At 43.3% G+C, this 22,839-nt stretch overlaps 1 protein-coding gene across 9 annotated transcripts in view; it reads right to left on the minus strand.

Moving 5' to 3' along the window:
* The window catches only part of atp2b2 (ATPase plasma membrane Ca2+ transporting 2), a 100,448-nt gene extending 78,556 nt beyond the window's left edge, over positions 1-21,892 (minus strand). For 6 of the 9 annotated variants that reach the window (XM_030092181.1, XM_030092180.1, XM_030092178.1 and 3 more), the window contains exons 1-2: positions 21,791-21,892; positions 3,075-3,830 (exon numbers count right to left, since the gene is read on the minus strand). In XM_030092181.1, coding sequence (XP_029948041.1) covers positions 3,075-3,273 — 199 coding nt within the window. In that variant the 5' untranslated portion in view covers positions 3,274-3,830; positions 21,791-21,892. Of the gene's footprint in view, positions 1-3,074; positions 4,254-21,790 lie in introns of those variants that run through there. The other 3 variants (XM_030092177.1, XM_030092175.1, XM_030092183.1) reach the window with 3 other exon arrangements.
* Between the last annotated feature and the right edge of the window lie 947 nt (positions 21,893-22,839).

A 22,839-nucleotide genomic window follows, 5' to 3' on the forward strand; every position in this document is an offset into this window, starting at 1 on the left:
TGGGACCCATACATATTACACAAGCTACACATGATGACAGCAAGCTCTGCAGAATACCTTAAAGGATAATTACCATGATCATATTTCTGAGGTAACATATGTTCTGTGGAGGAACTGCACGGCTCCGGGGGGCCGCACGGCATAAACACAGAAACCGCAGGGATCGCTGATGTAAATGGCACAAGATACCGTTACTCAGGTCTCATTTAGTCACCGTCCCACCGAGGGAAAAATGATTCATTTATATAAATTAATAATTACAACCATGGAGAACCATGGAGGAGAAGCCGTGAAACTAGTAATAAAATCTTTTCAGATACGAAAACACTGAAAGATCAACAAAACACTGCACAAAAAAAGAGGCAAAATTTAATAAATGGTACTTAAATGGAAAAATAATTCACATTTCAGTTTGCAGTACTTTGGATATTGCAGTCAGAACATTTAATTTAAATTTAATATATATTCTTTACTGCTCCTCAGAGAAGCTTTTTTCATTTCTTTAACTCTTTTTCTTATTGTTACATTATGCAGCAGAACTATAATTTTACTCAATGATCCCATATAATATCAGTCTGAAGAGCCAAGAACGGAGGAATAAAATACAAATGTTCTTTTCATTTATTTACACCTTTTTTTTTTTAAATTAGAACAGGAGTGTGTAACACATCCAGCCTCATGCAGCCCAGTTTCATCTTGACTGGGACGGACCAGTATCTATTAACTTTTAAATTTAAACTTTAAAATTTTTCTTTGCTGTGGTTTGGCGGGTCGGATCGCAGCCATTGGTGGGCCAGTTTTGGCCCATGAGCCTCATTTTTAACACCTCTGCCCGAGAATATATGCATGTTGAGGGTTGATACATATTCGATAATGATGAAATGTTTTTATTCTGCAAATGTTTTAGATAATCAGGGATACTTAAGAGATGCTATGCAAATAATATGAGTAAAATGTTCAGTAAAATTGGATTTCCTGCATCAGAAAACATGATTTTGATTACACGATTTGTGGAGGGTTTTTTTCTTCATAATTTACAAGTGTGATTACTGAAACAGTAGTTTTATGGTACGTCTGTAGGCTGTGATTGTGGGTTTGTGATTAGTCCGCTGCTAAAATCCAATGTTTCTAATCAGGAAATGCATGAGACAGGAAAATTAAATTATAATATTATGTCTGTTATAATCATTTTACTTCTACTTTGAGTTCTGCTTCATTCCCGTGTTTGGTGTTTTTCTGATGCAGAGGTGACACAGTGGGGGAGTGGTTAGTCCTGTTAGGCCACAGAAAGAAAGGCTCTGCTTTAAAGTTGGAGGATGGGAATCTGTTTGCTCTCCCTGGACGCCAGTTGGGTTTCTTTAGGTGTCTCACAATCCGAGGTTGGTTGGATGAGTGTTTGCACAGGCAGAAGGATGAAAGTTTTTTACTGAGCAACTCAAAAGCATTTTGGGAAAACATAATTGTGTTTCTGCTGTCTATTTCCTTGAGCAGGGTCTGACCGTCATCCCAGTCTCTCGTTCTCATAGCATCAAAGACGAGCAAAGCCCCGAGCACCTCTCCAACCTCTGGACCCTCCAGGAACGGCTCCGCTCTGAGCGCTGTTTTACAATTCCTTGCTCCCTGCGCAGGAGGACTCTCTGATGTGCTGCAGCTCTCCACCGTCTCTTCAGTAAAGAGCTGTACTGTCAGCATCCAACAACGGTCTCGTCTCCCATCGCCAGAAGAGCGGGTCAGACGCCAAGCCGCTTACTGCTGGTCCTTCTTGGAAATGAAGTTGTCGGCTGAGAACCCATCTGGCCCCCGGATGACTCACGGCGTTCACCTGCTGGCTGCCTCAGGGAAACGCTAGCTCTTCACCCCACACTCACCTACAAGGCAACACACGGGTAACTACATCCGTGGTGCGTATGCACGGCGGGAGAAGCCATTCCTGGGTCAGCGTCCACAATTGCACGCTTTTTCCATTCTATTCTTTTTTTCTCCAATCATTTTTGCTCAGGAACTGTGTTGAGGGTACAGTGTACTTGTTTTGCCAGTGGCATCGCCATAACCTGACCTGGAAACAGTATCTCCTCTGACGATCAGCCTATAAGGTTACTGGGTTCCTCTGATGTCACGGAGGTCGCGCTGCATGAACCAACGGTCCCGGCGTCAGCCGAGGAAGAAGATTTCAGCGCTGTGATAAATATTCAATACACAGGTGTAGTAGCTAGAAGGGAGATCCAATTTGCTTGTTGGGGATGTAGCTGCAGAAATCGTTCCCTAATGCAATGCACAGACAGGAAATACATCATGCGTTTGAGTAATAGGTGCATGTGTAGTTCTTTGAATGGCCTTAAGGGAATACCACGGCGAAGCTAATGAAGGTATGCATTTAATATGTACACGAAAGGAATTCTAAGTAGGAATTGAAGGAAGAATATTGTAAAATACCATGCAATGCTATGCCTACTGTGGTTGAAAAGATAAGCAGATAATCAGAATTCTTATGAATAAAGCAAATATATTTATCCAAATTATCGAATTAAGAATAATTCCAATGAAAACAGTGTGGATGTGTGTTTTGATCCTGTCCACATCTGCAGATGCCAGCGCTCTTCCCACGTGGCCCAAAACCTGTGCTGCGACCTGCTCCTTAACAAGGCTCCAGCTGATTGGCTGAAGTGAAGGATGACAGGGCAGGGTGGGATGCTTCTGCGGGGGAGGGTGTGGAAGGAGAGCGAGAGAGAGGCGGGCTAAACTGTCCAGAGAGATTGCTGCTCATACTAAACAGGTCTAGCACTAGCTGGCTGAGGAGAATTTTCATTAGTGCCCCTCAAACGGGACTCCCTCCCCTGCGTGCGGTTCTGATGCTGTGCTTACGCATTTCTCCAGGTGCTTTACAGGCTTCCCGCACGTCTGCACCGCTCTCACTCGTTTTACAGTCAAAGAACCGGTATATACATAAAAAAAACGGGGGGAAAAAAAAGATGCATTCCTGAAGAGAGGATCTTTCATACAGCGCACAGCAGGACACAGATCTTCACTCACACACCCACACACGCATGCATGCATAGACGAGCACGGGGGCTTACCTTCTGTGGGTGAGGTTTTCAGTCGTTTGCACAGTCCCTCCACTCCCCCGTAGTCCTCCTGGAGCTTGACCACCGCCTCCGAGCCGCGCAGCTCCATGAGCGAGCGCAGCTCCATGAGCGAGCAGCCAAAGCCCGCCGCATGGTTGCCCTCGTTTCTTTGGTTCTTGGCATAAAAATCGCTGTTCGTCATGTCCCCCATGATGTCAGCTTCTCAAGTCAGTTAGATTAGTGTTTCTTATTGCTTATAGATCGAACAAAAAAGCTTGCAAAACAGAGCTCAGTCTCATCCAAAAAGGAAAAGAAAAAAAAATCCAAAATAGGTATCGAGCAGGCAACGGCGACCAAAAAGAGAGGAGGGGGAAAAAAAGAAAACCTCTTGCAGGTGAGTAGACAGATCAAGAAGGAGAAAAAATCCAAGGAGACAAACTGATGAGCTGCTTCTCTGCTTCAGGAGAGACAGACTTCAGCCGACCGAAAACCATCAAAGAGGAGAAACAGAAGAAGAGCATAGAGAGCAGCAGAGAAGGAGGAGAGGAGGGGATGACAGAACACAAGTGGGGAGCATCCAGGTAAGCGTTGGACAGCCCCGGTGGTCAGCTCCTGAGGAGGGCAATGACGGTGGTTGCAAGTCCTGTCGGTCTCAGGCTCACCACGGCTGCAGTCCAGACCCGCTCCATGTGTGGCTTCCCATTGCTGCTAGTCTGCTGTTGCCTCCGCTGCCTCTCTGTCTCTACATGGTGGTCTTCCCCATCACTGCTACAGAGAGAGAGAGAGAGAGGAGGAGAGAGAGAGAGAGAGAGAGAGAGAGAGAGAGAGAGAGAGAGAGAGCAAGGCGAATTCAAGAGATGAATTCAGAGAGGACAGAAGGTGAGGGAGGAGCAGGGAGAGACACAGAAGGAGAGCACAGGGATGAGCGATGCCTCCTCAGGACAGGGCTGAATGCAGCTGCAGACGGTGCACGGCTGAAGGACAGCCTCTCCGGGCTGCTGCAGTAACTCTGCCTCTGCTGTCTCTATCTTCTACTGCTGCTGCTAACCTCATTCTGAGGACACCCAGACTGACAGAAAGAGAGAGAGAGAGAGAGAGAGAGAGAGATAGGAAAGAGACAGAGCAGAAAGCGGTCCTTTCTGGTGCAGAGCGGAGAGGAGGTGTGTGCGGGTGGGAGGCTGGGGCTGCTCTGACGACAGAGCGGAGAGGCAGAACGTAACGCTGCGCTGTCACGGGGAGGATGGGCCGAGCTGCGGAGCCGCCGCCGCTCTCTCACCACTCCTTCCTTCCCGTCCTACAGTAAGTGACATCTCCTATGCAATCTCTCCGTCTCACTTTTGCGTTCCGCCACGCCTGTTGTCCTGAAAAGCTTTGCTTTGAAACGAATTCCCGTCATCTCAGCTTTCACAGGTACGCTTGGCTGCAGCGCTGGCTACGGAGAGAGACTGCCATTTGCTGAATCAAGGTCATATGATGTTTGACAGCAGTTAGCAGCTCACGCATGTTGATAGTTGGACAGAAAACCTCAGTATTAAGGCTAAAAGCCAGAACAAACTACAACATAAAATCTATCTATCTATCACCTTCAAACACTTAAGCTTTATATATTCTTCAGTTTAAGGAACCTCTTGTTTAATAGAAATGAGTAATTTCACATCAGCTTCACCCTGTTGTGTGTGGATGGTCTCATCTCATGCAAATTGAGCAATCACAACAATCCATCCATCCCCGTTCTATACTAAGCTAGTCCGTTTTGGGACATGTGGGTCTGATGGAGCAGACTATGGGTGAATGCAGGTTCCATCCTCAACAGATCAACAGTCCATCAAAGAGACCCGGGGGAGAACAGTCACACTGGATAATTTAGTCAGCAGTCAAGCGGATTTGCATGTTTTTGGACTGTAGAAAAAAAGCCCATACATGCACAGGGAGACTAACTCAACATAAAAACTCCTCAAACCCAACATGGACTCAAACCAGGGAACGCCAGGAATGCCATCCACTACAACAGTGTGCAGATCACGAGCTTTAGGATAAATACTGTGATTAAAACAGTTGACCTCAATATTTACCACTTGGGCCACATTTAATATGAACACTCAAGATTAAAATGTTATTCATGTAAGTAGACTGGCAAAAAAAGATATGATAACATACATACTGTTTTTTTTTTTTTGTTGCTGTTGTGGGGCAGAGTACACATAATGAAAGTGTCTGTATTTTGACAAAGGCAAACAATTACTACAGAAACAACAACATTCTCAACATGAAGCCAGTTTTAATGATGCATTCGCTTGTAAAAAGCCCAAGAAACTGTTCCATGCATGTTTTAACTAACTCATCCTGACAGCTGGGCTTTGAGGCGAATGCTAGTTTCCTCACAATGATCTCAAGGTCTCAGTGTTGTGTCCGCTACTCTTAAAGAGACTGTTTTTAAATATCTGGACTGGACTGGAGCCTTTTGCAGGCTGGTTTTGGCCCACAGGCCTTATATTTGACACCCCTGCACTTTAACACACAATCGGCACTCTTCGGAGTAATGAGGACCGAAAAAATATATACAATCACTGTTCAGAAAACCCATAAGTATCTGGGATTGGCTCCAGCACCCTGTGACCCTGACAGGATAAGTGGTTCTGAAAATGAATGAATGAATGAATGTTCAGAAAACCATCGTGATTGTGCTGCATTTAGTTTGTGATTATGACACAGGTAAGATGAGCAACAACAGAAATATCTGCCAACCAAATCCTTTCAGCATGGGATTTGTGAGCAGCAGAAGAAACACTGCCAGCATTATTCTTTAAGTCTCTGTTTTCTCACAATCCACCCACTTCTCCACAAGTGTGTGGTATCATAACAAAGTGAACAAACCACTATTGATCTGTGCCCGGTGATTTACACATGCGTGCCCTCAGTTTTAATCAGGGACATCAGCGACCCGGCGTGTCGCACATTGATCACCTCACCACTGGATGAATCTAAATAAGGTTCATCACTGACGCTATTATCCAAAGCAAACCTTTGCTTCACAGCTGCCCTTTATCACCGCCCACGCGCTCAGGGGGAGACCTGGAATCAAAGCGCCGTGGTTTTGTATTCAGCTGAACGCTGCAGTGACTTTACTGCCTCTCCATCATCCGGACCGCACGATATTAACACGGCGGTTAATTCCTCTATGAGACCTTCAAGAAGCCATGATGCAGCAGCACCTGCAGACACTTGGCATATTTAGATAATAAACTCAAACTAAAGAGCAAAGTCAGCCAAAGCTGAAACGCTGATTGCGGAGCGAATCACTGAATAGTCAGATCATCACACAACCCCATGCTTCATGTACAAACCGAGGCAGAACGTCTGCCTTCACTGGCCGATTCATTAGGTACAGTCGAACCATATGTGGTGATTCCACATAACAGACTAGATTCTGCTTCCACAAGCAGGTAATCCTGTTAAATTTTGCTTAACATCATTAGAGAGCTTCTAATTCAAAATGTATGGGTGTGTTTTTCCGTTTTAGTTTGGACTGCATCTGCAGAATATTAGAAACTCCTCTTATTATAAGGTAGTACAGTTTAACACTACTGACCTCATACATGAACAGCCAGTTAAATTACCCCCTTCTGAAAAGCTAAAGCAAAAAATAAACATTATTACAGACCGACAGGCAGAATTTATGCAAAATATATTGTAACTAAAGTAAACTATACTGTAAATATGCATAACAAGATATGCCATAGATGCAAAGCTATTAAACACAGACGTAAAGTTTGTCTTCATAGCTTTTAATGTGAACGTGTTAATGTGAATTAACAGAGCGTTTACTCATCAGCAGACTCTGGGGTTGTGTGCACACTCACACTCCGTGCACTCTCTCAAATATCAAGTGTGGCGATACAGATGGGACTAGTACCAGACACAACTGTGTGCCGGAGAGCAGGGCGACGACCTTGTCGCAGCGGGATGGCGAGAGCGCCTGCCAACATGTGAATACACAACTGTAGGCTGCAGACAGCGTGTAACTCCACAGGATCCAGTCTTTTCTGTTAATGAGCACCAGCGCTGTCTGAGGAGACTGAGTTAGACAGCACTGGCAGCGGCGTGTGGATAGAAACACTCCGGCAATTTTAAACTGCTGCTTTTTCATTTCTGTATTTGTGCTGGATGCCCCTCTCAGGGTGTTGATAAAGCTGCTGCATGAAGTCGGCATTCTTCCTTCAACCTCTCTGACCCCCGCTCATCCTCTGCCATGTGTGTGTGTGTGTGCGTGTGTGGATTTTCACTCTGGCAGCTGAGGGAAACTCATCACACAGGTAACTCTGTCTTTTGCACCAGATGGACCACCAGCAAGCGAGAAGGACACAGCGACCTTCCCCACTTTCACTGTCAAACCCTGGAATGCAGGAGCTTCTTGAGGACTTTGGATTCATGTCAGAACCTGGGCACTGGCTGCTCCCAGGGCCCTTCTGTCAACTTTATTTATTTAATTCAAAGTTCGCAGTTTGTACCCTCATTGCAAAAAGCAAGCAAGAAGCCCAGATATAACATATCAACACAAAATTTAAGAAAACTACATTTAAAACTAGTGATATTATCCGTCCCTGCAGCAGATAAATTTCACTTGATTATTCTTGAAATCAGATTTTTCAATCTAAAAATGAGTCTCCCTTTGTTAAATTTGTCTTAAATCAAGTGGGATGAGACATTTTGACTAAAAACAAGACTTTCTCATGTTGGCCAGCAGAGAAATTCACCCTTATCCATGAAAATGACGGTTCGTAAGATATTAAGCCACAAATAATGTTTGTTTCCTGAATGTGGATGTTAGTATTTATTTGGCAAAGACAAAGTCATGTACCTTTTAGTGGAGAACAGACTGCTGTGTTCAAAGATTTCAATTAAATTTGTCATTAGCAGACAAAGCAAGCAGAGAAATACATGAATACCACAAACACAGAGCGAAGACATTACCTTTTAAAACCATGTTATAAATATCAGAAGATGGAGTGTTTTGGCTGGGACCTTAATAAAAGACTTGGTCCCTTCAGTAAATTCGATTGATTCAACAGCAAAACAAAGAAGACACCATTAGATGTTGGAAAGCTACATAATAAATCTGTCTACTGTTGAATAAAATACATTTTGTGAGGAAATTATAGCTTTAATCAAGTAAATATTAATTTGTTTTTCTGTTCCTTACACCTTACAAAACAAGCTGAAGACAGACAAAGAAAGATATGACTAAATGGCTGGATTAATACTGAAGCATGCACAGTGAGTGCACTCGATTGGAAAATAAAAAAAAGAAAACAGGACACCGTAGATACTTTTAAACAATGTGAACAATAAAGATGGTGCAAAAGACCAGATGACAACTTTCAAACAGACACCAAAAACATCGATAAGAAGAATAAATTCTCTGCAAATACGTCATGAGATCATGTGAAATCATTTCTCGGCAGTGAATAAATGTAGTGAAAGCACTGTATAGCCTTCTATTAGATAAATGTATGCCATGAGCATATTTTTAAGGTATAAATTGTAAATATGAGTGACTTTACGTATTAAGCACTTGAAACCTTCAATCCCCTCGTATTTCATTAAGTGCTCACACAGGATTAAAGATGCAACCTTCGTATTTCTTTTCAGGGACACTTTACAAAAGAAAGATTTTCTTTTGTGTGGAAGTATAATTCTTAATGCAGAACTCGATGGCTAATTTGTCCCATGACAGTGCGTATACTCCAGGCTTCACGCCAGTGAGCGATGGTGGCGCTGCATGCTTGGCTCCAAGCTGCCCGTCTTTAAATTACAGCAACATGTGCGACAGTGGAAACAGCAGGGATGTGAGAGGGAGGGCAATAAGACGAGGAAAAAGGTACAGCTCGGTGCAACCAACGCTGAGACGTGGAGAAAAACAAATATAAAAGGAAAAGCATGAAAAAAGGGGGGGACACAGAATCACGTGATGCAGAGAGCAGAGCGGCGCCGGAGCCGGGCAGGAGGTGAGACAGAGGTGATTCTGATGCAAATGCCTGAGTGACTTCAAAGCCAACCATGCTCTACTTTCATGGAGTGTAAACATACGGACAATTACGCCACCATGCATATATGTGCACGCAATTGATTCCTCCACTCTTTAGAAAAGGAGGACAGCTGTGTGTGAAGCTGATGGTTGCTTTCCATAAACATTCACAGATAAAACGCCGACGGGTCTCCCTCACAGGTCAGTGCGGACTCTTTTTAAACGTTTTAAATCAGACCTATGGGGATGAAAGATGGACGCAGGATCAGATCTTTATTTTGAAAGTGTGCACTTTATTTTGTTACTTTATGTAAGGGAGTAAACAATTGCTTCTCAGCAAAATAGTGGGCAAGATTATTGTGGAATATAGTCTTTACTTTTTAATTGTTTATTTAATGAACATGTGTGTTCAAGAATGGATACCAGTAACAATAAGAAAAATCATTTTCAATAGAGATAAATATTCACATTGAGCAAAACTGAAGTCATTTGTCCTGCTAAGCTGTCCCAGTTTCTCATGTGGCGTCTCTGGAAAATGAATTGCCTAACCCCGTCTTAAATGCTAAAGATGTTAGTCTTTATTGATTTACCACCAATGTTTAAATCAATTTCACTGCCAATCATTTCTCTGTCCTTGCCTACATGCCGTCCAATCAATCTGTTTGTTGTCCTCTTGCTTACTCGTCTATCTGCTCCTCCTTTGTGCCATTCTCCCGTCTATCTCCCTGCTCATGTGCCAGTTCATCTGCATAATTGCTGGCCTGCTTCCCTCGACTTGACAGTGAGTAATGAGCAACATCTGATCAAACACTCAAAGAGAAAGTACACTTTTTTCCGCTTTTTGGTGGGGGAGGGAGGGGGGTGTTGCAATAATTAACATTTTTTTATTTATTTATTTTTTTACCTAAAGTGTAAGAAGACACACTTCAGGGGACTTGGTGAACTTGGGCACCGTATGGGGTCCATGTTAATATGTGGAACTCCGAAGCCAGCTGCTGACACCGTCTGACCGCTGCACTACATGGTGTTTATCATCTGACAAGCTTCAAAAAAAAAAAAAAAACACACAACAACACAGGAATCCACTGTCGCTCGAATGCAAAGACTCCAACTAACATAAAGTCAATGAAGCACTACCAACGTGTTGTTTAAAGTGTTCTAAGCAGGTATTATGCCGGGGGTCAACATGTTTTAAACTCAGAAATGAACCAGACTTTTTTTCCTTGCAGACAATAAGATAAGATAAGATAAGATAAGATAAGATAAGATAAGATAAGATAAGATAAGATAAGATAGAAGAATTAGAATAGAATAGAATTTATTTATCCCACAATGGGAAAATCCCAGAGTTGCAACTGTGACAGAAAATAGACAATAATCAAAAAAGATCAAAAGGATTGATAGTTATTTAACCAAAAACAGAAAATACAAACTAGTATGCTATTCTTATTCTTATTCTTATTCTTATTCTTATTCTTATTCTAATGTGTATTATTTCATATTTTCTCTGTGCTACAGCTACATTGTACATATTCAACAGAGATAATAAGACTGAGTTATGCTGTAAATGTTATTCTGCTATGGTTTTGTTGCTGGAGAACTGAATTTTCCTAAATAAAATATGCAATCACACTGTCTGCCTTGTCAATAATTCCTGAGTTACTGTTTAAACTTGACTGATGTATTGTTGACTGATTAATAACAGATCAGAGTATCAGATGTTCTGAAGGTTTTAAGGTTTTTTGTTTCAGGGAATCTCCTTGCAGCTTTAACTTTGTGTGTGAGTTAGTCAGTGATGCAACTGCACATCCTGATTTGATTGGAGTTCTTTTGTTTTCATCATCTATTTTTGGCAGAAACTGCACATTAAGGATGTGTCATGCATCCTCATTTAGAGTTGGATTCAGCTTTACTGCTGGATTCTCTGTGCACCGCGGCGTACCTGGTGGTTTGCCTGCTGGGTCATTGTGTTGTGTTCTGTGATTATTAAGATAATGTAGAAACAGCGCTCTGATAATTGCTGCCTGCTCTTTTCAGATGTGAGGTTCCCGATCTGACAAGCGGCGGGTAGTTTGCTGCCCTGCACGGCGGCGCCGCGCACCGTCTCCGAGCCGCTGTCTCCAAACGTCCTTGAGCACAGCGAGGCAGAGCTGAGGAGGTCTGAGCTGTGCCCACTGCATCATCATCATCATCATCATCACCAGCAGCAGCAGCAGCAGCAGCAGCACTGGCATGCAGCGCCCCCTGCCTGTGGCACAATATAGTGCAGTTGAGTTCACTGCACACCTGCAGGCTCTTCAAAATGGCATGTAATGTCAGATGACAGGTAGCAAGTGAACTGAAGCCTGTGTGGAGACATTACCATGTTCAAAAGCACTGATGCTCTTCTTCCTGCAACAATGTGTCAGTGTGGCCTGACTCCGCCACAAACAGCCTCACAAAGCACTGAATCAACGTCCGACTCACGTTTTAAACAGCTCGTAGTCCTTGTGTGACACAGCGAAACGTGTTTACATAAATTCAGAGAGGGACACTGATCGTGCAAGTTTTCAGTCAATAAAATCCTTATTTGTGCCTGACTCAGCTCTTACTATATTGAGACCAAAAAACCCCTCTGTGACCTCCAAAAAATAACCAGCTATGACCTGCACTGCCCTGCTGTGTTCTGCTGAGAAACAAATTCAACAAATATGTGCAATAATGGTATAACGAATATCAAGTAAGCAGCAGACGCAATAACGCAACGCTGAGGGAATCCCCGGGTACATGGTGCATTAGATAGCAGCTGCGTCGCAATACTGCACTGAAATATATCACACACAACACACACACACACCAGCTGAAAGCCAGAAAGACACATTAACTGACATTGTCTCTGAGGTGAAGTGTTATATAACAACCACACGGAGAGTCTCCTTTCAGCTACCATCAGTGCACTCTAATTGGGTTGAAACCAGCTGTCACGCTAACTAAGCACAGCAGACAGAGTCTGACGGAGGAAAAGATTATTTCGGTACCCGATGCAGGAGCAGAAAGGCTGCTGCTTCGACTCATATCAGGCAGAGAAAGAGATAAAATGGAGAAGAAAAACTGAGACAAATGAGTCAGAGAAACAGAGCGGAGACACAAACACATATAGCCTGCCTGCTCTCGGATGTGCTCAGCCGCGGCGGGCTTATAGATATGGAGGGGGCTTCTGAAGCCAAGTAGTCAGCCAGGAAAGTTGGATGGCTGCAGGGGCTGCCGTGTGCCACTGCGGACTCGGATTAAGGAGCCACGATGCGAGAGCTGGTGGTGAGATGTATGCTGCGGCTGTGAGACGACGGGGTTAAAGGACAGCCGACGATGCACAGAGTGCTCCGAGCCAGCGGCCGAAATAGAGAAACCTCCACAAAGACCGTCTTGAAGAGGAGAGGCAGCATCTCCGTGGATGAAATGAAGTGAACAGCTCGGCTCTCCATCACTTGTCTCCTGACTTCAACCTGGCTTTTTCTGCTTTTTACATTTCTGTGGTCTAGATGTCCCTTTCACTCTTTTTTCAGTTTGCTTCATCCGGTGCACCGACTCATTATTTTCAACCTCACTTCTGCTGTAACTCAATTTTTTTTTTTTTTTTTTCTGTTTGTTTCTGTGTGATATTGGAATGAAACTACGTCACTGATAATGTAAAGCAGAGGCAGAGATGTACAGTGGAAATCTGCCTGGAGCTGCAATGTGAACGCACATTAACAACCGTGATGAAATCAATGCTGACATTTTCTTTCTGGGCTTATTGGAATGCAATAAAAAAATACTTGATTTTATTACATTGTATATATCATTATTGTTGAGAAACAAACAAGCGCATGTTGTCCGAACATAATAATCAGATAAGAAATGTTTGTAACGTTAGTTTCAGGGGCTGCAAAGTACTGTAGTCTCTCGATTGGCACTTCGGAAGGTCCCACGTTTGAGTCCCAGCAGGAAGTTTGCATGTGAATGAATGTTTTAAGGCACTCCTGTCTCCTCCAACAGTCCAAAAACATGTTTTTAAGGTGAATGAATGACACATTCCAAATGATCACGTGAATGTGAGAGTCTGTTTCTCTGCGTTTGTCGTGTGATGAACCGTTTATCGGTCCGCAGTCGACTCTGCTTCCCCGTAATCAGCTGAAATCGGCTCCAACACTCACAAACTTAAATTGGATAAAGTGGTGCAAAAGATTTATGGATGTTGGTTTCATAGTGTTGGAGATGTGAGTTGCCTCCAGTTTTTTTTTTTTGTTTTGTTTTTCACAGCAGTTTTTCCATCTGGTGCTTAATTTTCCAATCAAACTGAACCCCCCGGCCCGACTCTCTCTGTGCTGTCAATCATTTTGTGCACAAACTTATGAGAGCTATTATAGATCAGGAGAGAAGCGACGTGCAAACTTTTCTCCTCCTACCTATGATTGATGCTTTAATAACCTCCAGTTTAGTCAAATGCTTTTTAGAATGAGCAGCGCCGGTGGTTAGAATAGGATGAAAAGGTGAAGATGATAGCAGGTAACTACAGGCTCAATAGTGTCCATCTTTCCACGAAGACCACGTGCTTCTCCAGGGAAATTAAAGCATCGGATGGTACAAGCTGCAGAGTCAATATTTTTCTCTCCACAACTCATTATGGTTTCATTTGATAAATTTACCCCTCCTGATAAACGTCCTGCAGACTGCTTGGAGAATAGATCCGTCTTTCGGCAAGACCTGAAGATGATGTATGTTTGGAGCATGGCAGGTTTAAAAGACAAAGTAGCCCAGGAGGGAGGGGTGGCTTTCCAGAAAAGATTCCAATCATCATTAAATCAAACTTTAGAATAACATAGTATTTACAGAAGTACAGTGTGAATCAACTGAATTACAAGAGACAAAAAGGAAAACATTAACAGTACTGCACAAATGACCATGCTGTGCAAGTATGTGCAATATGCAGCACATTTCAAGTAGGAACTGCTAAATCCTCTTTGACTAATATATAAGAGGGTTGATTATGATGTTGATTTTCAAAAGAAATGTTGGAGGCTTATTGAAAAGTGGTATTAACATCTCTTGTGCCCTCAATATGTTTCGTTTGAGAAATGGAGAGCTTTAAAGATAATAAAGCAGGTGATAGATTGTGATGAAATCTAAGCTGAAATGGTTTTAATGCTCTTCTCATGTAATATGCATGCAGACAAACAATATCTGTAGTATTCAGGCATGCAGATGAGACGTTTCCTTTAGCACCATCCATACATCTACATATAAATAGGGACCATCAAACATCACGGCAATGCACAGCCACAAACTAAGATTTTTAGTTTATGAGAGGAGGTCAGGGTACTCAGAGTGCAGACAGTGCCATGAGAAAGACACTAATCAGGGATGTTTCAACACAGCAAACCACCACACCAGAAACCAGCAGGTTGGCTTCCAGTCACTCAAAGGTGGTCAAATAAATTAGATTAATAGGACATACAGAATGTAAATATAACCTAATAAACCATAAGGGCTCAAATATAAGTCAAAAACCATCCTGCAAGAGCCTCCTATGGCCCGCCAAACCACTGGTAAAAAATTGAAAAAAATAACAATAATAATAATAATATTGGCTTTATGCTGAGAATGTAGTGATTTTCTGTTGTAACTGATTTGGTTTGTGGAATTTAGACAAAAACCCTTGAAGTTTAAATTTAAAGGTTATTATAGCACTGTTTCACCAGTCCGACCCACTCAAGTTGAAACTGGGTTGTTAGTGGAAAATGAACTACAATGTGCTTGACAGCACTGTATTAAATTACAGGAACAAATATGAAAAGATTCTAAATAGTCTGTATTTTGTTTTAATATGATGGAATATCTCAAATGAAAGGAAAATGTGTTTGTTTGAACACGCAGCTTTCACCACCGTATGAACCAAGTTTAACCTGAAGTGACTCTGTGTTCATTTCTCTCCCCGCCGCAGGAAAAGTGTGCATCAAACAAGTGGATGACACGTGTGCTTATGGGGATTTTACTAATCCACACACAATATGACACACGGCGCAATCCGCATGTAGCGCGGCGAACAAAACAGGAAAGGCGCCGGGTCTCACGCTTGCTCCTGCGATGCAAACTGAGTCATTATCATTTTTTTTAAGGTTAAATGCTTAAAGCTTGTGTGTCATTCGGCAGAGGCCACACGTTTCAACTTTTAACTGCTGGTTCAGAAGGCGGGGGCGCTGAATAATGGTGTACCTAAGGCCTTTGACAACTCATATGAGCTTGTGGATGGAAGGATTCGGAATGTTTTAATCCTTAATCACGGCTGAAGTTCGGCCGAGGACGTACATAATGACTTACAGGAAAAAGGTGGTTTATATCAAATGTCAGAGATTTATTTAGTTCCGCCGCTACATATGGCGCATTGTGCAGCTTGAAAAATAACATTTCAGAGAAGGTTGCCTACGGTGTGTATTGATGGGAGGAGAAAGGAGAACTTCAGTGACGCTGTGACCTCTGTAAATGTCACTGCAAAAGGAAATGTGCACAGTCATACGTGAGAGCGCTGGCATCGGCCCACAGAACCGCACCACCTTGTAGTCTCCAGCCACTTTGGGAAATTGCCCCGATGTCGAGAGTCTGAGATTAATTTGTTGCTGCAGCTATGCTATATGTGTACTAATTAATACGTAACAAAAGGCAGTTGTTAAAAACTAATTGCATTCAACCTCTGTTTTCTTTTATTTGTTTCCCTGTGAGCCAGAAAGCTGACCTCAAATTGCTCATGTATTTCTACCTTTAGACGATGTTTTTCATGGAAACAAAAGCCCGATGTAGGTTATTATAGAGGGCAGGTTCAGAAAAACAATGTGTGGTTAAAATAGAAAAAAAGATTCAACAGCTACATTTCAAGAAATGGAATAAAACTGATGATAGTAAAACAGAATATCATGAAATGAAACCAAAATGAGAGAATACGAGCTCTGAATCAGCTTAAATGTCGACATCCAACGTCAAAGGCAAAAATCTGCAGAGAGAAACCTTAGATGCTCAACTTAAAGCTACAAATGCAGTTCGGTACAGTTGGCTCCAAATTACAGAGGGAACACGAGAAAAAGCTGTGTGAGCGAACTGGGCCACCGTTTCAACTGATCTGAATACCATGTGAAGCAAACTGTGCTGAGAATTACTCTTAAAATGACAAAACTCCTTCCAATCTTACAAAACCGTGTGTGATATCAGATGGCCTGAATGCCGACTGATCTATTTCTTCTGCCGGAGTCTTCATGTCTGAGTACATCTACTCAGCATAAGCTTTTGTTTCAGTCTTGTTCCCTACTTGGATTTAGATAAACCGGCGCTCCTGTGAGCTTCTCTTCTGCCTCCTGCGCGCCCGCCTGCTTCTTTACCCCTTATATAATCCTGGAGTCCTCCTACAAGGGGGGTGCATTTGGAGTCTATTAGGATCCGATCTTAGGGGAGGAATTCGTTTTTGTAAACAGTATGTCTGGTGATGCCACTAAACCTCTGAAAGATGAACTTAGGATTGTTGTTTTTGGAGAGGAGCGATCAGTTCGGGAGGAGAGACTCTGAGGTTCCAGGTCTCAAAGTGAAATTGGACGACAGATACAAACCCCAACGATAGAGACTTGAAATAAAACGAGCTTTGAAGTCACCTGTCTACAAGACGGCGGGGCAGATATGAAGTAGAGGAGCAGTAGCATCAGTTTGCATCGGTAGCGCCCATCCATCTGCGAATAGAGCAAAAGAGCAGCCTCACAAGGCTCCACTGGTAGCCATTTTAGTCCCCGAGAATCCATTTATCCCCTGAATTAGCACCAGTCGCACTCTGTTACTTTTCAGATCTTTCAAACTCCAACTGCAATAGCCCATTCACTCGCGACACACACTTTCTTTATCTAGATTAAGTGTCAGCATTACATTTTATGCGCACGGTAGAATAAAGAATTCTTATTTATTTTATTGGAAAAGACTCAGAATGCTAAGATTTTTAGTTAACCAACATATCTGCAACTTTTTTATGACAAGATCACATACCGAACTCTTAATATGTGCAATTTAACACAAGCGGACACACATTAACTTCCAACTGCAAGGTCACTGGAAGACAGGACAGAAAACTCGCCGCCGCGGCCGTCTACTTGCCCCGGATGAGCCTGAAGAAATCATGAGGGAGTTGTTGGTCTAATTAAATCCAACACATACAGGCTGGGTGTGCTGCAGGACGGCTAAAAGATAGAGGAGGGAAAACATTGAAATAAGAGAGAAGGCAATGTTTGTCCTCTGTTTCTCGTCTCTTGACACATAACCTGAAGATAAATCGGCAGATATGTAATTTTAGATCCATCCATCCATCTTCTACACCATTTAATGCAACTTAGAGTCACATCGTGCTGAACCAAGGTGACTACACACACCTGACGCCAAGTTTAGAGCCACAGTTTGACCTCAAATGGGGGGGAAATTGAGTATGCAGAGAAATTCCTGGTGCAGAAAAGTTCAAGTTGTTAACGCGCTGCGAGGAAAACTGTGATTCCACCAAACACAGATAAAGGGAAGTTCAAGTTGGAAAAGGATGTTGCAGATTATATCTTCATTCAGAAAATATCTTGTGGACAACAGAACACATTGCTACAGCATTAACTACAGCTATGGACAGACACATTCAATGATGTTAAGGTTGTTAATATTGCACAGAGACTGACAGTGAGTGTTGGTAGCAGAGCCGTGCACATCAACAGTCTTCAGGTGTTTAATCCCACTGAGCCCAGAACCAAAAGGAATCACGCCTAAATTTGGATTTTCCAAGTTATTTCATCAGGTGCAATATGTAGCGCTAACAAATGTCATCACTTTCGTCAGATTATCAATATTTCAGTGTATTTTCTGTCATAATTTTGACAATGCAACATAACACTGAATGATATGAATCTGGCAAAGGATCTGCTCCCAAACAAATAGAATTCTCATGATCTAGACCATGGCTGTCCATGGTAAAATAGTGCCATAATAACCTTCAAATTTTAACTTTAATGTTTTTCTTTCTTGCGATAAAAGTCTGTTTTTACAATATTAATACCAAAAATTACAACAGTTTCAACATAAGGCCTATTTTAAAGACACTTTCTGGTGTCAAATTCAGTGAAATATCCAAAAACCTTCTCCTAAAGCTGTTTCATTTTGCAGCCTTCTGCATGCATGTTTTTACAAACTCACCCTGATGCTTTCTTTGTCATTTATTGCAATTTTGAGAGTTCCTGGCCCTGGAGTCCAAGTCCCTGGGCTGGATTGGAGTCTCTTGCACATTATGTTTGACACACAAACAGTGTTGACTGATGGATGCAGAACGGCACGGCTTTGGTTACAGCGTGTTGACACTACAAACCATTTCAACAAAATTTTCCACATTTTGTGATTGTCCAAATCATGTAATGTACCCTAAGATGCGGAACAGCCACAAACATTTTCGACGAAAGGATTCAGCGCTTGCCAAAAGAGCGCAAGCGTGTTGCCTAGGAACCAAGTCTCGAATGTTTACCTTCAGCATGTGAGTTTTCCTGCTGGATACAACACCACGAATCAACATGCAACGTTGAAACAATAGCCTCTGGGAAGCCAAGTAGGGCAAAAGAGTTAAGACACACACTGGAAAATGCAAACTATCAGAATAAACAGTCCACCAAGGCACCTTATAAATGCTTCTGTTTGTATTTGACTTTCTGAAAGAAAAAAAATCTGCTGAAAACTGTTTGAAATTTTCCAAATACAAATTTAGCCAAATCAATATGACAACCAAACCGGCAGAGTATTCTTATTGATGCACTGGACATATCTGCTGAAGTTCCTTGTTTTTAGTGTTGAATACGTGCAGTCACAAATATATGCAGGACTATGTGCTAAATATGGCTGTTTAATGAATACAGCTGTCTTTGGATGACTTGAATGCTGAGATGCCATCCTTGACTTTCAATATCATTTTAATTTGTACTGCAAATTACAAAAGCAATATTGTGGAGTCATAGCGAGCAACCTCAGTCTCTAAAACACAAAACCTTGATTTTAATGAGCAACAGCTAACTATAGATTAGTTAATGCGTGTCTTTTTGATTCAGATCAGTGCAGCTCCAAAAAGCAAAGCCAATAAAAACCAGATGAAACCTTCACACCAGCGAATAAAAACAAGCTCTTACGAACTGGGACACTTTGATTAAAAAGGCTTCAACCAGTCACCAGGCAACCCACCCAAAGCAGAATGACTTACAGGTCACGAATGGAGACAGACAAAAGCGATTAGTCACTAATTCTCGCTGCGTCACAAACACGTGCATGTGCTGAAAAATACAAGGACTGTCAGGGCCTCAGATGAAGAGCAAGTGGTTCTCTGAAGCTTTTCAGCTTGAAGATATTGAGTCATTAGATGCTAAGCTAGTGCGCGTCAATGTCAAGAGGCTTTCTTCAAGTTCTGGCAAACAACTTTTCATCCAAACCAACGAGCACTTGTGATTTCAGGAGTGTTTCATGAGTGTGTGCCACCAACCAACTTATTTCATCCGTGGAAAATTGTCAATTTTGGATTAAAGCTCTTGAGTTTAACTTGAATCTTTTAATGCCAATGGGCCATTTTCACAGCTCCACCACTTCCTGAAAATAGCTGTGCACATTCATTTCCTGTCTTGCATTATTGGCCAAAATGATTAATCCAGGTGTGTCTTGTTGCAGCAGTCTAAACAAGACACACCTGGATTAATCAGTTTGGCCAATAATGCAAGACAGGAAATGAATGTGCACAGCTATTTTCAGGAAGTAGTGAAGCTGTGAAAATACCCCATTACCTGCATGCATGGCATATATAATGAATAAATGCAAAATGCATCTGTGGTTAGGGTATTTTGACAAAAATGATTAAGAACATAAAAGAAAACAGAAGCAAAAAGGTTAATTCTTTAAAAATACCATTAATAAAACATGTGTTATGCCCAAATTTGTTTGATTAATAAGACCCAAAGCTGAACTGTATTTTAGAAGCATTTAGAGCCTGTATGATCACTCACGTCCACAGAAAGCGAGACAATCACTACATTTTATTGGGAGTAAAGATTACATTTACTTGACATGACTACTCCCATAAAAAAAAGCCTCCAAAAAATAAAACCATAAACCATAATTGTGTCTCCAAACATCATCTGTCATTTATTACCAACAGCAAAAGTATTTTTGGTGCTCAGTTGGAGATCCTGAATTCTTTAGTGCTGTAATGACTCTGAAGCCACGGCGTTTGTCGCTATGCTACACAGAGGTGGTGATGACACAGCAAAAATGAACGCAGAGCGCCACTCTCCTTTACGTGATGTACAAAGGAGCCGAGCAAGGCATGGAGCCGCTCGCTTGGTGCTTGTCTTGATCAGAAACATCGCGCATTGTTATAAAGAACAAGAAATTATAAAATTCGATTTTTTTTTTATGAAGCAAACAAAGGAATGTCCGACACTCAGCCGGTTTTCTCTGGGCTTGACAAATAATTGTTACATTTTCCCTAACTCTGCCTTGAGTGAATGGTGGGGAGCATTGCAGCCTGCCTCTGCTCCCCTCATAATTTTAATTTTTTCAGAGACGCCCTTGAATACTCCCATGTGCATGGACATTTTCTAATCTCCTCAACTCCACAGAGACAAAAGCAGGAGGAAGAAAAGACGCTGGAGGAGGACTGGATCTGTCTGGCTGTCTTGGTGCAGTGGAGCTGATGTTTGAGGTCATGCAGCCATCGCAGCCCCAACAGAGTCAGTTTCCCTTCACAGCCTGTCTGAACGAGATGCTGAATGCCTTCAACAACTTGGTGGCAAAGAAAATGGTTGACCGGGTGTTGGACTGCCAAACCTCTCTGTCAATCCTCTGAATGGATTATCTACTTATTTTATTTATTTATCCTCACGGTTGCGCACAACGATTAACTGGCTGCAGCCGAAAGTCACCAACTACTTAGTCAATCATATCCTGGGTTAGTGACCTTGTCAGCCAGTCACCGCTGCGATCAATCCGTTGATCAGACAAGCAGGAAAACATTCAACTAACAAGCTCAGTGAAACTACCAATTCATCGACCGGCGGCCGTAATCAGCCGCAGACCGGCCGAGCAGACGAGGAAATCTGACAGGCAGCAGCAGATCGAGGAGGAGAGGTGATAATGTTCCCTATTAATTCAGTCACCGTGCCAGAGAGTCAGTTTGCTAATGCGGTGAAGACAGCAAACACACATGATGAGCGACGGCAGCGAGACCTGCTGCTGTGCCAGAAGCAGTCAGTAAGTGTGACAGAGAGGAGAGACCGCAGACTTCACGCTGCCAACAGATGGCCTGAGAGGAGAGGTGTGCAGCACAACGGCTTCATCTTCCGACATGTCAGGACCACAGGACTCCACTACTCCGCAAAGTTCGCCCACGAGCACGGACCCATGCAGCTGCTTAAGGACATCTATGAGAGCGTCGTTCACCCCGGATCGTACAGAAAACCCAGCATGACTCCTGGTTTCTCCGCTCCGACGGATCGCCCCCTCCAACGCAAGCCTCCAGCATTAACCGTGATCGGCACACATGGAACGGTGTGTGCGGCTCGCCGCTCCACACACTCAGGTGAATTATGACAGGCGACCGACCGGACCGCCAGACGAGCGCTTCCTTCATTTCCATTCCAGACAAGCATCACATACTTACGTGGCAGAAAGGTTACGACCACCACCATCACCGTGACGCGACAATCCTCCCACCTCAAGCTGCTGCTGCACCGGCACATGCAGCAGAGGACTAGCCACCACGGCGGTGCGCGGTATATGTGTGTGTGTGTGTATGTGTGTGTGTATGTGTATGTGTGTGTGAGTGAGTGTAGGTGTGCGTGTGTGTGGAGACTGGCTGGGCTGCACTCTCACTGCTACTGCCTCAGCTGGGGCTGTCTCAATGCACAGCCTGTACCATGTCGGCAGGCAGCAGGGGTGGGCATGTGTATCTGTGTGTGTGTGTGTGTGTGTGTGTGTGTGTGTGTGTGTGTGTGTGTGTGTGTGTGTGTGTGTGTGTGTGTGTGTGTGTGTCAGAGCGGTGCTGCATAGCAGGAAGGCTGATCTTTACTGGACATTTTTTCCTGATAGAAGCTTCATGATGAGAGAACGAACTGACAGGTGACTGAGGAGGAGTGAGGGAAGAGACATCAGCAGTATTGAAAACACCATCGCAGAAAGAGAGAAGAAACACAGTGAATCCGTTTCTCTCCATCTACCTCACCCCTTGTTGCTTCCTTTAACTCGCTGTCGTTGACATTTTGCCCCCGACAGCAGAGCAGGAGGGTCCACCGTGGACATACCGTCAAACTAATTTCAGAAACGAGTGGAGAAGACAGAAAGACGAAGGGGCGACGAGGGAGGGAGGGAATGGATAAGTGATGGAGAAGAGCGAGGAAAAGGAGCACTGGAGCAAGAGAGGGGAAAGGAGCGAGGGCAGACGGCTTCAAAGAGAAGGCAAGTGAGCACAGAGGCGAGGCAGTGAGGGCAGGAATAAAAAGGTGTCGAGGTAAAGAAACGAGAGCGTGAGTGCAGGAAGGGGCGGGGAGGGGGAATGAGGAGGAAGTTTCAAGGACAGGAGTTGACGGGCTCATTTCTGTCTGCTGCAGACTGGGACTCCCGTTCACTCGCACGCAGCTCGCCACCGTGGACACAACGGCCGCAGGACACGGTGGGTCCGCCTGCCTGATCCTCCCCACACACACACACACA

Source organism: Salarias fasciatus, chromosome 5 (assembly GCF_902148845.1).
Source record: "Salarias fasciatus chromosome 5, fSalaFa1.1, whole genome shotgun sequence".
In the NCBI taxonomy this organism is placed as follows: Eukaryota; Metazoa; Chordata; class Actinopteri; order Blenniiformes; family Blenniidae; genus Salarias; species Salarias fasciatus.